The sequence below is a fragment of the Motacilla alba genome, chromosome 5, assembly GCF_015832195.1.
Source record: "Motacilla alba alba isolate MOTALB_02 chromosome 5, Motacilla_alba_V1.0_pri, whole genome shotgun sequence".
Classification (NCBI taxonomy): Eukaryota; Metazoa; Chordata; class Aves; order Passeriformes; family Motacillidae; genus Motacilla; species Motacilla alba.
Genome location: NC_052020.1, coordinates 35,121,908 through 35,135,031, shown reverse-complemented (window position 1 = coordinate 35,135,031; position 13,124 = coordinate 35,121,908). Strand labels below are relative to the sequence as shown.

At 35.2% G+C, this 13,124-nt stretch overlaps 1 protein-coding gene across 1 annotated transcript in view; it reads right to left on the bottom strand.

Moving 5' to 3' along the window:
* The window catches only part of SCFD1 (sec1 family domain containing 1), a 49,535-nt gene that overhangs the window by 24,479 nt on the left and 11,932 nt on the right, over positions 1–13,124 (bottom strand). Inside the window, exons 7-14 of the mRNA XM_038137488.1 lie at positions 12,116–12,205; positions 10,858–10,913; positions 9,794–9,879; positions 7,965–8,064; positions 4,664–4,803; positions 3,544–3,634; positions 3,119–3,192; positions 2,492–2,573 (exon numbers count right to left, since the gene is read on the bottom strand). Coding sequence (XP_037993416.1) covers positions 2,492–2,573; positions 3,119–3,192; positions 3,544–3,634; positions 4,664–4,803; positions 7,965–8,064; positions 9,794–9,879; positions 10,858–10,913; positions 12,116–12,205 — 719 coding nt within the window. The remainder of the gene's footprint in view (positions 1–2,491; positions 2,574–3,118; positions 3,193–3,543; positions 3,635–4,663; positions 4,804–7,964; positions 8,065–9,793; positions 9,880–10,857; positions 10,914–12,115; positions 12,206–13,124) is intronic.

Here is a 13,124-nt window from a genome sequence, read left to right as displayed (position 1 = left end):
AGCATTACTTGAAACTTTAAAGCAGCTAGACAGGCAACTCTAGCTCTAAATCTGTTATCTGTTGGGTCCAGACCTTCAGTCACCAGCTTCAGCAGAGGAAAAAACAATAAATGCAAAACAAGGATGCATTTGTTCTAAGCACTGACAATAAATACTCGATGGTTCGCTTCATGAAAAAGTGATGCATACTTTCCATTATTTCACTAAAATCTTAAGCCAAAAAACTGCCAGGACGCGTAAGTATGTGATTAATTTCTGGTTTCCTCTTGCTGTGTCTTAGAAAATGATCCAAGAGAAATGTGGAAAGCAGCTGTAAACCGAACATTAAAGTATAACCACAAGAAAAATTAAATTCACTTAGTATATCCAAAGCAGGTCATGTTGCATTCTTTGCATAGAACCTTATATATATAGTGAAAAAAATGCTCAAATAATTAATATAGTAAAACCCCATAATGGATAATGCAAATAGTCTATTTTAAAGTATGAATGCACTTCCTGATTATTTTAGAAGTGAAAATATAGTAACCTGAAGAAGAGCATGGCGCCCCACTAGCTCCTCACGACCTTAGCACTTACTGGCAAAAAAAATTCAGCCTTATCCTAATCTGGTTTCATTATGTAACTGTGTATAAAACCTATTAAGCACAGAGTCAATGTCTCATCAAAATTTCTTTTAAAAGTACTGGATGAGACACTGCCCTTATAGAGAGTATTTTTGAGGAATCCATTAGGTAGCATACTATCCTGTCTACTAAAATTCCACAGCTCAAGATTGAAGGATACTTTTTCTAACACTGGATGGTGAAAAGAGAGGAGAAAATGGTCAGGAGAAAGCAGTTGGAATAAACGTTACATTGATTCAGTTAAAAGGCTTTGCCATAAGCAAATTTCAGTAGAAAAAATGGGTCCGTCTGCATTAGTTTAAGACAGTTTCCTAAATATCTGGAGATGAACTGATGCTTTCTAAATCCAAAGAAAAGATGATGGAGATTTACATATCAATATCTTGAAGAAACTGCATGGCCATTTGTCTCACAATTTTCTTTGACATTTATACATGAAGAAGGTAAAGAGCCTGAGCACTTTGCAGTACCAGAATTAAGAATTGTGGAGGAATGGACCACCACTCCTAGGGCACTCCCTAATAGCAGGCTCCCTATCAGAGCAGCAAGCCAAAGGCTGGCTGAGTGTCCAGACAAGGCAATTCCTTCAACCTCTAAGTAATCAAGGGTGTTGTTATCATTTAATGCATCTGACTCCAGCTCACTGCCAATAGGGTACTGGAAAGACCAACTGATGTTACTGCCATTCTACATCTTGCTCTGAAACCTGTTTTCAAACCAACAAATCATATACAGAATACTACTGGTTTAGGCCTGCTATTATCATGCCAGAATCTTTCCTGGAAAACTGAATTTACAGTCAAGGTATCAAAATATTAATATTGTTGACTTCCATTTTTTCAGTGGTAAAAAGTACTGCTTTTAAATTGTCAGATATGAAAACTGACATACCTAATAGTGTAAAAGCCCATATATTAACCCCTATAGTAATGACCTAAGCACAGATACTTACCTCTTCTCCAACTTTATAAATATGTAAAATGAATTTATTTATTTAACTGCAGAATTAATCCTTTGTTCATATGGAGTACTTAAAAAATAATTCAGTAGCAATAATAACTGAGGACAGATCTTACATTCTTAAAAATGTTAAAGCTAGCTTCAAAACACATTGCCTTCCAAGAATTTTAAGTAGCTTGGGGTAAAACTCTCTAATTACTGATTTTCAGTGAGACCTGGCGTTTGAAACACCTTCCAAAACTGAAAAGAATTTCAGTGTTTCTGAAAGCCTCATCTATTCACGCTGTGAAAACAAATCCATTTTCCAAGTTATCCTAGCAGTAACCAGGGCCTTCACTAGACAAGAATCCCTCTGCAAGGTCTCTGACAAAAACAGCAGACTTAAAACAGGAAAGACAAACCCTGTTGTGATGTTCTTAAATTATGCACAAGATATCTAACACAGACCCTCCTGGAAAGACCACTCCAGTAACTTGCATCATTATTGCCACATCTCTGGCTACAAGTTTTGTTGGTGAGCAGTGCCCTTCTGACAAACACATATAGAACAGAAGATTGCTTAGACTGAAGTAATGAATTGCCATGATGTATCTCTAAAATAAACAAAACACTACCATCATAAACTTATTTTTTGAAAGACTTCAACCCACAGTAACAGTTGTGGACACCATTAAAAAATGAGAATATACTAGAACATTCTGATAAGGAAAGAACTGGTGTTCTTGGCTTTCCATGCAGAGGCATTCATTCTCTCTCACCCTCCAACAGTAAGTAATGCTACACAGTGAATTCTGAAAAAGTAGCACCATTGAGAAGTCTCACTTCCTTACCTTCACTACCTCAAATATATTTCTTAAGTTAAAGAGTACTACTGACAGAAAACTCAAGTTAGAGAGCAATTGTACCTTTATGTGCTCCAAAACAGCTGTTGCAACATTCGTATGAAGATCAATGAGCCTCTTCTTTTCCAGAAGTTCTGGAAGAGAGCTGAAGAGATTAAATACAAACTAACCTGCTGATTTGCACTGTTAGTTGAATTGTGCACTGTACACAGTAGGTACTAAAACATTTATAGAATTATAGAACAGTCTGGGCTGAAAAGAACCTTAAAAGGTTATTAAAATCTAAAATTACAGAATAGGGCTGGAACTAAAAAATGACAATACAGATGTAATGATTCTCATAACCATACCTGAAAAAGGGAATTTCACTAATTTTTTTTTATGAAGGAATGCAGAGGTTGGTGATTTTGGTGGAACAGTGCAAGCAAATCTATGATGCACTTAGATTTTTGTCTTTGCTGAGGAAAGACTCCAAAGTCAAACACATTGTAGAAGTTACATATGCAAGCACTAGTTTAGGACACTGCATTTAACTTTATCAGAATTATAAAGCATTTAAACTACATTATAGAGCCAAACAGCCTCCTGTGAAAGATATTTTTTCAAAGAATACAGAAAGTACAATAACAAAAAAAATTAGAAATGGTTCACAGATAATTAAACAACATTAATGCATTAATGACTACTTACCTGACAGCTGAAGTTAGCTTAGCTGTATTATCTGAAAGCATACTTATTGCTCCTTCATCCTCCCCTTCAATGCCCTGGGTTTCGAGGAGGGGTTTGAAAAGAGGAATAAAAATAGTCATAATAAATACAAATATCACGCATGCAGATAAAGTCAGTACATTTAGAATCTATTTTCTCATGATGGTAATAATGTCTGGATTGTGCATTTCAGTTAGTATGGAAGTTATATAATTGCAACACAAATGAACAAGAAATCATAACTTTGCATAAAATATGGTACTTCTAGTCCTACTTTTAAGATCATATTATGCTTAAAATTCAGCATGCAATGAAAATTTTTGTCCATGGGATGACAAGGGTGGGCTAGGCATCTCTACAAGCCCTATTATGTTTTACATAAAACACATACAGGTGATAAAACTTACCATGATACTTTTAAGTCTTTTGACTTCATCTTCTTGGGCTCTGTAAGATTCCAGTTCTTGCTGAACAGACTCGGCCACCTCTGGAAAAGGACTAATGCAATAGTCTGCATTAAGCTCAGTTAAATCAACAAACTGAAATACTAGAACCAGACAATAAAAACCTTTTTGGAAATAACAATACACAAATTATGCAGCAGAATCAAATCAGTGAAAATAATGACATCTTGACATAATGTAGGTTTACTTGAACTTTCTAAGACATATTCACTGCTCTCAATAATTTTATGTAGTTTTGTTAAGAACAATTTTGAGCTCTGTAACAAAGAAATAACAGATAAGTATCATGGACAATGAATACTGGCAAAGATCATTCCTTATGTGGTGGTTTGACCCTGGTTGCATGCCAGTTGTTCACCAAGTGACTCTATCACTTCTCTCCTCTGCAAGACAGGGGAGAAAGCAAGGTAGGAAAACCCTCAAAGTCATGGGTCAAGATACAGGCGGCTGAAATAAGGAAAGCTTATGTGTGAAAGCAAAGGAAAGTGACAGGTTTTATTCTCTACTTCCCACCAACAGATGGTGTTTGGCCATTTCCCAGGAAGGCTTCAGTAGGCAGAGCAGTTGCTCCAGAAGAAAAACATTTACAAAAAATCCCATTGAATGCAGCATACTTCTTCTCCTTTCTCTTAGCTTTTATTGCTGAACGGTGGAATGGAAGGGATGGTACAGTATGGTATGGAAAAGTATGGGGTATCTCTTTGGTCAGATTGGGTGAGATGTCCTGGCTATGCTCCCTCCCAAGATCTTGCCCACCCTCAGCCTGCTGGTGAGGGGTTATGTTGGGGAGACAGTGCTGATGCTGTGGGAGCACTGCCCAGCAGTAGCCAAAACACTGGTGTGTTATCGACACCTTTCCAACCACCAGTGCAAAGCACAGCACTGTGAGGGCTGCTGTGGGGAAATGAACTTCATCTCAGCCAGACCCAATACACCTTAAAAAGAAAGGCCCCCAAGCTAGAAAACATTTTCAAATAAGCTTAAAACAGAAATGCCATATATGAAGAATACTTCGAATTTACATTGACTAAATTAATATAAACTGTATACCTTTACAGCTTACCTGCCCTTATGCTTTTGCCAGAATTTATCAGATGTAGTTAAATCATAGGACTTCTTATTTTTTTTCTTAGGTCTAGCACCTGCTGGAGTACTTTCTGTTCCTGCTGATTCTTCCAAGTTAACTCTATTCAAATGGAAATCCTAAAATAAAGAAGAATCTTATGTAAATATTTGACAGTTTAATTGTTTATTCAGTTCTTTATACTCAAAAAAATATTTTCTAGAATATTTTCTAAGAAAACATTAACACAGCTATTTACTAGAACTTCATAAGAAGGCAGGAAACAGTTTACTAGTTAACTAGGTAATAACAACAGCAATATAAGGGCTCCAAAATTACTCACTGTTACTGAACTGTGATCAGTTCAATACTAAACAAGGCAATGAATGTTATGCAAAGACATTTGATTATCTCATATGCAAGCACTCTTCTGACACTGAACTTTGAACACTGTTTTCTGCATAGAAAATGAGTTATTTAGCAAGGATTGTGCTCTAGCAACTCCCCCAAACTTTAAAGTAGAAAACTATCTATGTTGCAGACAAAAAGTGTTTCTAAATCTGTTCACTTACATAGCTACAACATATGTATCAAAGCTGCCAAGAAGCTGATGACATCAGCAACAGGATTAATCACTATAAGGACTATTCAGCCACAACTTCACAGCTCTTTCCCTAATTTTTTGAGCACTAGTAAAGTGGTGAATGCATGATAAAGCAAAACTTTGCAACAAAGCTGCTATTTTCCCATATGGTTTTTTCTTCTTCTACAGATGCATGAACATAGAAACCACATTGCTTTGCTAGAGGACACAATTATGCTCACATCACTAACTGCTCCCTGTGGGTCTTCTAGTTCTTCCCCCCTCTGCCAGAGACTGCCCTGTATTTTCTGCAGCTTACCTATTCTCTCTGCTTTTCAACAAAGAGTATTAACTAGTATTCCACTTGCTGACTCTGTCCTAGCTTTTTTCAAGGACATTTAAAACTTCAAAGGTGCTCTCTGCTTGACAAATAATGATAGAGTGAAATCTTCAACTACACAGAAACTGTTATGAACCTTTTAGAATAGATTTTTTTTCCAGAAATAAAATATCACTTCATTATTGTAAACAGAAATGGATCACTGTGAGTGAAACTGTCAAATATAGTATTAAAATGTTTCTATTTATCCCTTGGCAGGGACTTGAATACTACAAATGATCCATGTCAGAACAGAAACATAACTGAGCAGCTAGTCAAAGGAAACACATGCAGTTAATGAGCATAAACCTCATGTTACAAGAGGTATTTAATGTTTCAGCAAAAAAATAGTATATTTCAAGTACACCTATTTGATAAAAACTTGAAGAGAAAAAAATTAATTTGACTGCATATTTAGCCGTAATTTTAATGGAGATCTATGTTTTGGATCATTTAAACTCACCAGTGACCCGCATTTTCAAGTTAGTTTTGGCATTTACAAGTTTTCCTAAAATAATTCTTATTGATTAATGTTCTTCCTTTCAACTCCCCATTTTGTCCTTATAAGGCTTTCTAACCATGCCTCCATGCCTCTAACCATTTCTCTGTATCCACTGATGAAAGGTTTTTTATTCATAAATAGAAATCCTTTCATGTAAGCATGTTTCTATGTAGAAACAGCATGGTTATAATCTCAATGGATGCAGCACTCAACTTTGTGCCTGGGTAGTTCAACACTGCACAGCACTCCTGGACTATCGTAACTAAGACATTAAACAAAACCCAGTTTGTTTGAAAGCATAGTTTACATAATCAACATCTTGGTAACAATTTCATGGTTATAATTTATGCCCTCTTAAAAGACTACTGCAGTTATTTCACGAAATATTATGCTCAGTATGTGAAGAGTTTGGCAAGCTGGCCTATAAGGTCAATAACTTGACTAGTTTTGAAATTAAACTTTTGCCCTTGTCAAGGAACCACAGACCACTTGGTTACAATTTCACTAAAAAAATTCCTAATCTGTGCACTTTTAAGATGCAACATTTAACAGGTTGGTCCAGAGAAACTACAGAAGCCTGATGCAGTAGAGATCCAATATAATTGAGTAAGTCTTCCAGGGTTATTCCAATACCCCACCAGATCTGTAGCATGAGCTGCCCTTAGCTTCCAGTACATCTTTGATCAGTCTGCATCTTGATGAACTGAAGTCCTATTCCCACTCATGCTTGAGGCCACCCAACACTTATTTAAAAAGAAGCTTGTAGAAATTCACTACTTCTATCTGCAAGTCTCTAGCCAGTTCAACACTTACTGGAGAAAACTTGGGCCAAACTGTTTTTTTCAGATACCCCTTTCCCAAAGAAACTAGGCCAAAAATTGTTATTTGCAGAAAGCACCCTTAGTTTAACAGGAAAGGACTTGTGATAATGAATTAATTACATAAAATAAAATTTACAAGTGCCCTAAATCATTATATTAGTGCTGAAATATTTTCATTGTAGCAACACAAATTTCTGGACACTATGGATGACTATACAGTTCACCATCAACTTTGTATATCAACACATATGTGCATGTGCATATTTCATGTATGCTTCTAACAGTCTCAATAATAAATACAAAATAATTCTCAAAGCCAGATATTGAAATTATTTTCACAAATAACTCCCAGCACACAAAAAACCTCCAGATACTAATTCTCTTACTCCTTTTTAAAAAATTATTTACTCCATACCTATACACAAAATGCACAAATCTGAGGTAAATAGAACAAGTTATCATTCAAGTACATTTCTACTATTGGTTTTGTAAAATAAACTTGAGGAAATAAACACAGCTTAAGGTTATCTAAATTAAAAAAAAAAAAACAAATTTAAAATCTGGTTTAGATTCTTTGCAGTAGGATTGTATGCTACTCTGCACTGAACACCTACACCACCTTGTGGAGAAAAACAGGAAAAAGTATTTTTAGAAGTTCAAACTAAAACCAAAAGTGGTTTAAAAACACATAAAAAGCATTTCTTTTTCAAAACTGAATTGCACTGAATGGAGTCGGGATATTACATAACATACAGATCATAAGCTACTGAAAAAAAAGCCAGGATTGCTGAATTAGCAATCTTCTGATCATACCAAGATTTCAACTTTTAAAATATTTGAGAAATTATTGCTAAATAAACCTTCTAGAGAAAATCTTCCAAGTTGTTCTTTATTAAAACAACTTCCAAATAAAACAGACAAAACAGATTTCAGATTAAGAGAGAATCTGATAATAAGTTTTAACAACAAACTGAGTGAAAAAATAGTTTTGGTAACAAAATCAGATTTATCCTTACCAGAACATCATGCACTAAAGCTTGGTATGTCCACGTATGATGTAGAGGAGTTGCTAAATCTATGTTTCTGTCAACAAGGACTAATAAGGGCCTTTGGAAGCTGAAAAGATGACACTGTGTTAGTACTTCTTTAAACATGGTTAAAGCACCCCAGTAACATCCTGAGTGATATCAGCCACCTTACATATCTATTTCAAGATAAAAGCAAAACTGCCTACTGCTGAGCTCCTCCAACCTTCCCAAAAATAACTGGGGCTGATCACTATGATAAATTCCATTAATCAAATCTTAGTAATGACAAAGAGATTATTTTATCCTAAGTGAAATTACCAATATATAAATACTGAGCAGAAATCAAAACACTGACTTTTTAGGTATTAACTAATACATCTTTGTGTGGATATACATTTGAGTTCCAAAAAACTGTTTTAGTGAGTAGTATTTGACCTTAATCCCCCTTACGATCGTCAAATATAGAATCTCACTTCCAAGGGTTTCTAATTTTATTTTTCTCTTTGCTTGTCCATACAAAAGTCCATACAAAGTCCATACAAAAATAAATTATGAACTTCTGAGATGCACTGTGGTAATTCCATTTTGTAAAAATTGTAAAATTGCAGTCACGCCTAAAGGTCTTGGGCTATAGCTACATGAAAAATTTATAGTAAAGATATGAAGACTGTGAGCTGACAGACCATTATAACAACCATTTCTCTTAAGCACATTATCCCTACAACATGCAGTTGAAGTGCATTTGAACAGAGAAAAAGCATTTAAATTCCATGGTCTGGATTTCCCTGCAGTAAGTATATTCACCTAAATATATAACCTCAAGAGCCTTAGTCACCTGATTCTGAAAAACTAAACTAAAGATCTGAAGCCATTAAACTGGTTAAAGTTTCCTATGTTTCCTTTTCCTTGCATTTCAATTTTGAGGGCAATGAGGCCACACTATCAGGAAAACAAGCCACGCCTCTGAAGGAAAAGCAGTGCTTACAATTCAGTTCCCATGAAAATGAAGAAACTGGTATTTCATAACTATTCTCTCTCCTTTCAAGCTCATTCCTTTTACCAACGTTGATGTTTTTGTCCTTTTATGCAAGCTCTGATTTTAATCTGGGACAAAAGTACAATGACTGTTTTATATGCAGTTAGCAGATTGTAAGTTTCCTTCAGCTACGGTCTTGCCTATACATCTCCTCCGTTTCATGTGCAGTATAAGCTCTCATAACACACCTTCCTAAGGCAGCCTGTGGAGTATTCAGCTATCTGGGGGCAACAGTATACAGGGATGCTGCTGAGAACACATTATCAGATGCTCACAAGCATTCACAAAGGATTCAAATGGTCATGAATTAACAGACCTTAATTATCCAGATGGTAGTCCTCAAGCAGAGTCCTCTGATCAAGAAAGGGATCAGCTGAGAAACAATTGCTTTTGATATAACTAAACTGGCAGTAATGTTCACGAGCAAGAAAATGGGTCCGTCTTTCTTTTTAAGGACTTCAGAGCTATGTTCAGATATCCAACTGCATTTCATAGCCCTGTAAACAGGGTGTATTTACAGAAGTTTGGCTCTTGCTGGGTTTAGAGGCTGAACAAAATTAACTGATTCATAACATAATTTCTGACTTACTGTCCTAGGACCATACTCTTAATAGTTACGAAGTTTTTAAATGGGTTGTGCTGTGGGATTGGAAAACTCCAATCAGTATGTAAATTCTATTAATATGGAATTTGAACCCAATTCTTGTAAATACAGTTTTCAGTACAGTGGTGACTTACCCAGACAACTGAAATATGAAAAATAAAATGACTAACACAATACCTGAATTGGCCAGCTCCAAGTGTATCACCTGTAAAAAGACTGTTTCTGGCATCTCTTAGATTCTCTCTCAGCTTCTTATCCAGTTTCTGAGGATGGGAAAAACAAAACCACTTTTAACAAACCAATGGTTTTCTAACCTCTTTACATGATCAACATTAAAAGATTTATTGTGCTGTTTTTGTAGCTTATAAATGTCTTAAATACAGGAAGACTATGCCCAGTGCACATGGGAAATAAAAAATTTTACATCTATTTTGTCCCTCCAGCATTTTTATCTATGTCCAGGACTACACTGAAGATGTTTCCTTTATGTCAACTAATCTTCTCCCATTCCCTAAACATGCAAATAGAAAATACCAGTAGGAAGCATCAAGAGGGAACCACAGCAGAAGCAGCAAATTGGGTAGGCAGACACTGCCATACAATTGTTTCATTAAAGTGAGATTATCCTCAATATGAGTGCATGCACACTGTATGCTTTAATCAGTATTACCATTTCAGTGACAAAGAAGATCCAAAGAAGATGGAAGAAATGAACCACAGTGACTCCTAATGAATACAGTTCTGAAGAGATTGTTAATTGTGATTTAGTTTGGTCATTTCATCCCTATTTGATGATCAAGTTCAATGTCAGTTTAATTTGCTATACTAAAAATGTCTTGTACTTGCAGGGTTTCTTACCTTACTTGCAGTAAGATAGATAAAAAATTCTTACTGATACCCACAGAGGAACACAGGCCCAACAGTCACTTTTTCAACTGTGTAGATGCAGCTCAATTATAATGCCTATCAGAAAATCTTGGTAAATTCTAGATTAGGAATAATTATTTATATTTCTCATTTATAGTTTCTCATTATCTGATTCCCTAACACTACAGTTTCTACAGAAGTTCTGTGAAACTGAAATCAGAAAGGAAAGTGGATATATCTCTTTTCCAGTTTTATTTCCTTCATAAGGAAAAGGATACTAAATGGCACTAGATCTCTGTCTAGTACTGAAAAAAGTGAAAGTGATGTTTGGAAAGTTGTAAAGCAATGACAGGTGTTTAGAAAACAGTTCTTACCACTGCCACCATTTCAGCTGCAGTTCCTCTTGAGCATCTGATTATAGGTATAGCGCCTAATAAAAGATACATTGACTTCTACGTGCATTGTCATTTTCAGATTCTTTATTACATTACTTTATAAACAACTTTAACATTCTGAGATTAAATAGAAACGTACATAAAACTTTTCTCTTGCAGTCTTTATCTATGAAATGAAAAATACTATACAGAAATATTAAATGAAGTTTTACAGAAGTGAATAGCCCATACAACAATTTATGAGAAATAGAGTATATATTAGAAAGAAAGCTCATCCATTGTTGGAGGGGACAAATTATCTCATACAGATGCATTAGAACTTATTTTCAAAAGGTTAGAAGTCCCTTGAACACAATAATAAATATTATACCACCACAATATATCTGTTACAACTCACTGCTCTGTCCAGGACTATTTATCTATGGTAATGCTATTTTCAAAAGCACATTTTCTGTTGGCTTTCAGGTTTCAAGATATTTAGCTACTGTTTCTCACCTATCTATACAAATACGAAAATTCCAAACCCACAGATTCTAGAGTGACTGAGGAAAAGGCATTAATTTGTATCACAGTAACACTTGAAAGAACTTAATACGCCCAAGGGAAGCTCTCTTGAACAGACTACCCCATGGCAATCCCCAGCTCCCCTTGTAGGAAAGCTATCTCAGATGGACCGATTTCAGTTACAACTTAAGTTAAATGTCATCTCTATGAAAAATGTATCAGCTAAGCATCAAGGAAACTCACAATAAAATAAGTAAACTAAATATATCTTTCTATTCCTTTAGGAAGTTATTTCAGTTAGATCTCTGCAGGGTTTGTGTGAGGAGTTTTTTCCTTCTAATTCTGTGGTGTTTAGGGTTTTTTGGGGGGTTTTTTTTGTTTGGTTTTTTTTTTTTTTTTTTTTTTTTTTTTTTTTTTTTTTTTTTTGAGAATGACAAATCCAAACTCAAAGCACTATTACCTTCATTGCAAACTAGGATTTTGTTAAAACAGTGAATCCAAACCTTTGCATCCATTGGTACTGAAGACTAAGACTCAACTCCCACGAAGGCTAGCCTTTATTGTACTTTGCAGTGATACAAAGCAATAATTTGAGCAAGATCATTATCCCACCCTGTGAATTATTTAGATTTCAGTCACAGCTCTAATTCTGCTTTTAATTTTCTACATGAAATCACTAGACTTCTAGTTATCTCACTGAATATGGAAAATATGCTGGAATTTGGAAACTTACCAAGTGTAACAAAAAAACAGAAGAGACTATCAACAATAGTGTCCATTATAGTTTCCATTTCTGTGTCTGTTATATCTGGTCGGTTAATGGCTAAAACAGTGTGGAAAAAAGACTAGGGTTAAATAAGTTTATGCCATTTTAATAGTGAGAGAGCAATCCTCTTCTTATCTGATGGCTGTCTGTAGTCAACAGCTTTTGTTGTAGAAGAGATTACATCCTGAAATGCCCCTCTCAGCACACCTATTAGCTTCCACCCCCTTTTTTTTCTGAGGAAAAAAACTGGCAGAACTTAATTATTGCTTACTGTATTAGGTCAAACACTACACAATAACCTCCAAAGCTCTCTCACTGCACAGGTATCTTTTGGATTGTGTTACTACTGCATAAACAAAAACCTACTAAGAAGCATGTTATACAAGAGAAATGGCCATCCACTTGGCAAACATTTTTGGGAAGAAAATCCTCAAGAACTGCCTGTATAAAATTATTAATTATAGTATGCAGTTATCTATACTTAAAATTTCTAAACCCCACCTCTTGTATGGAGATTCCTCCTTTTTTCCCTCATAAATTTACCATCTGTCTCTAAATTAGGGTAATTCCCATGTTATAAAATATTTTACTTGACAGATAAGAGAGATTTCCCTCTCACATTTAGGTCAGAACAGAAGACATGCAGCAACACTACCCTTAAGTAACTAACCCTGACAAGAATATAACAGCCAACAGGAAACATCAAACCAAGTCTTATCACAGATCTCAAGTCAAGCACTATCTCAGGATTCATGCCATAAATCCTATCCTTGTTTGTTTTACTTTACCTTTAAAAATTTCTCATATAATTACTCGTCTTATCCTCTTTCTTCAAAAATGAATTTCAAAGCTCTAAACATTAATAAGCCTTCCATCCTAAATTTATGCATGGACAGCCATAACCATTCTCTAACTTTAAAGGTGCTTTTTTTTCCCCAGCTTTTCTCCTGTAAGAACTTTAGAGACATGGATTATA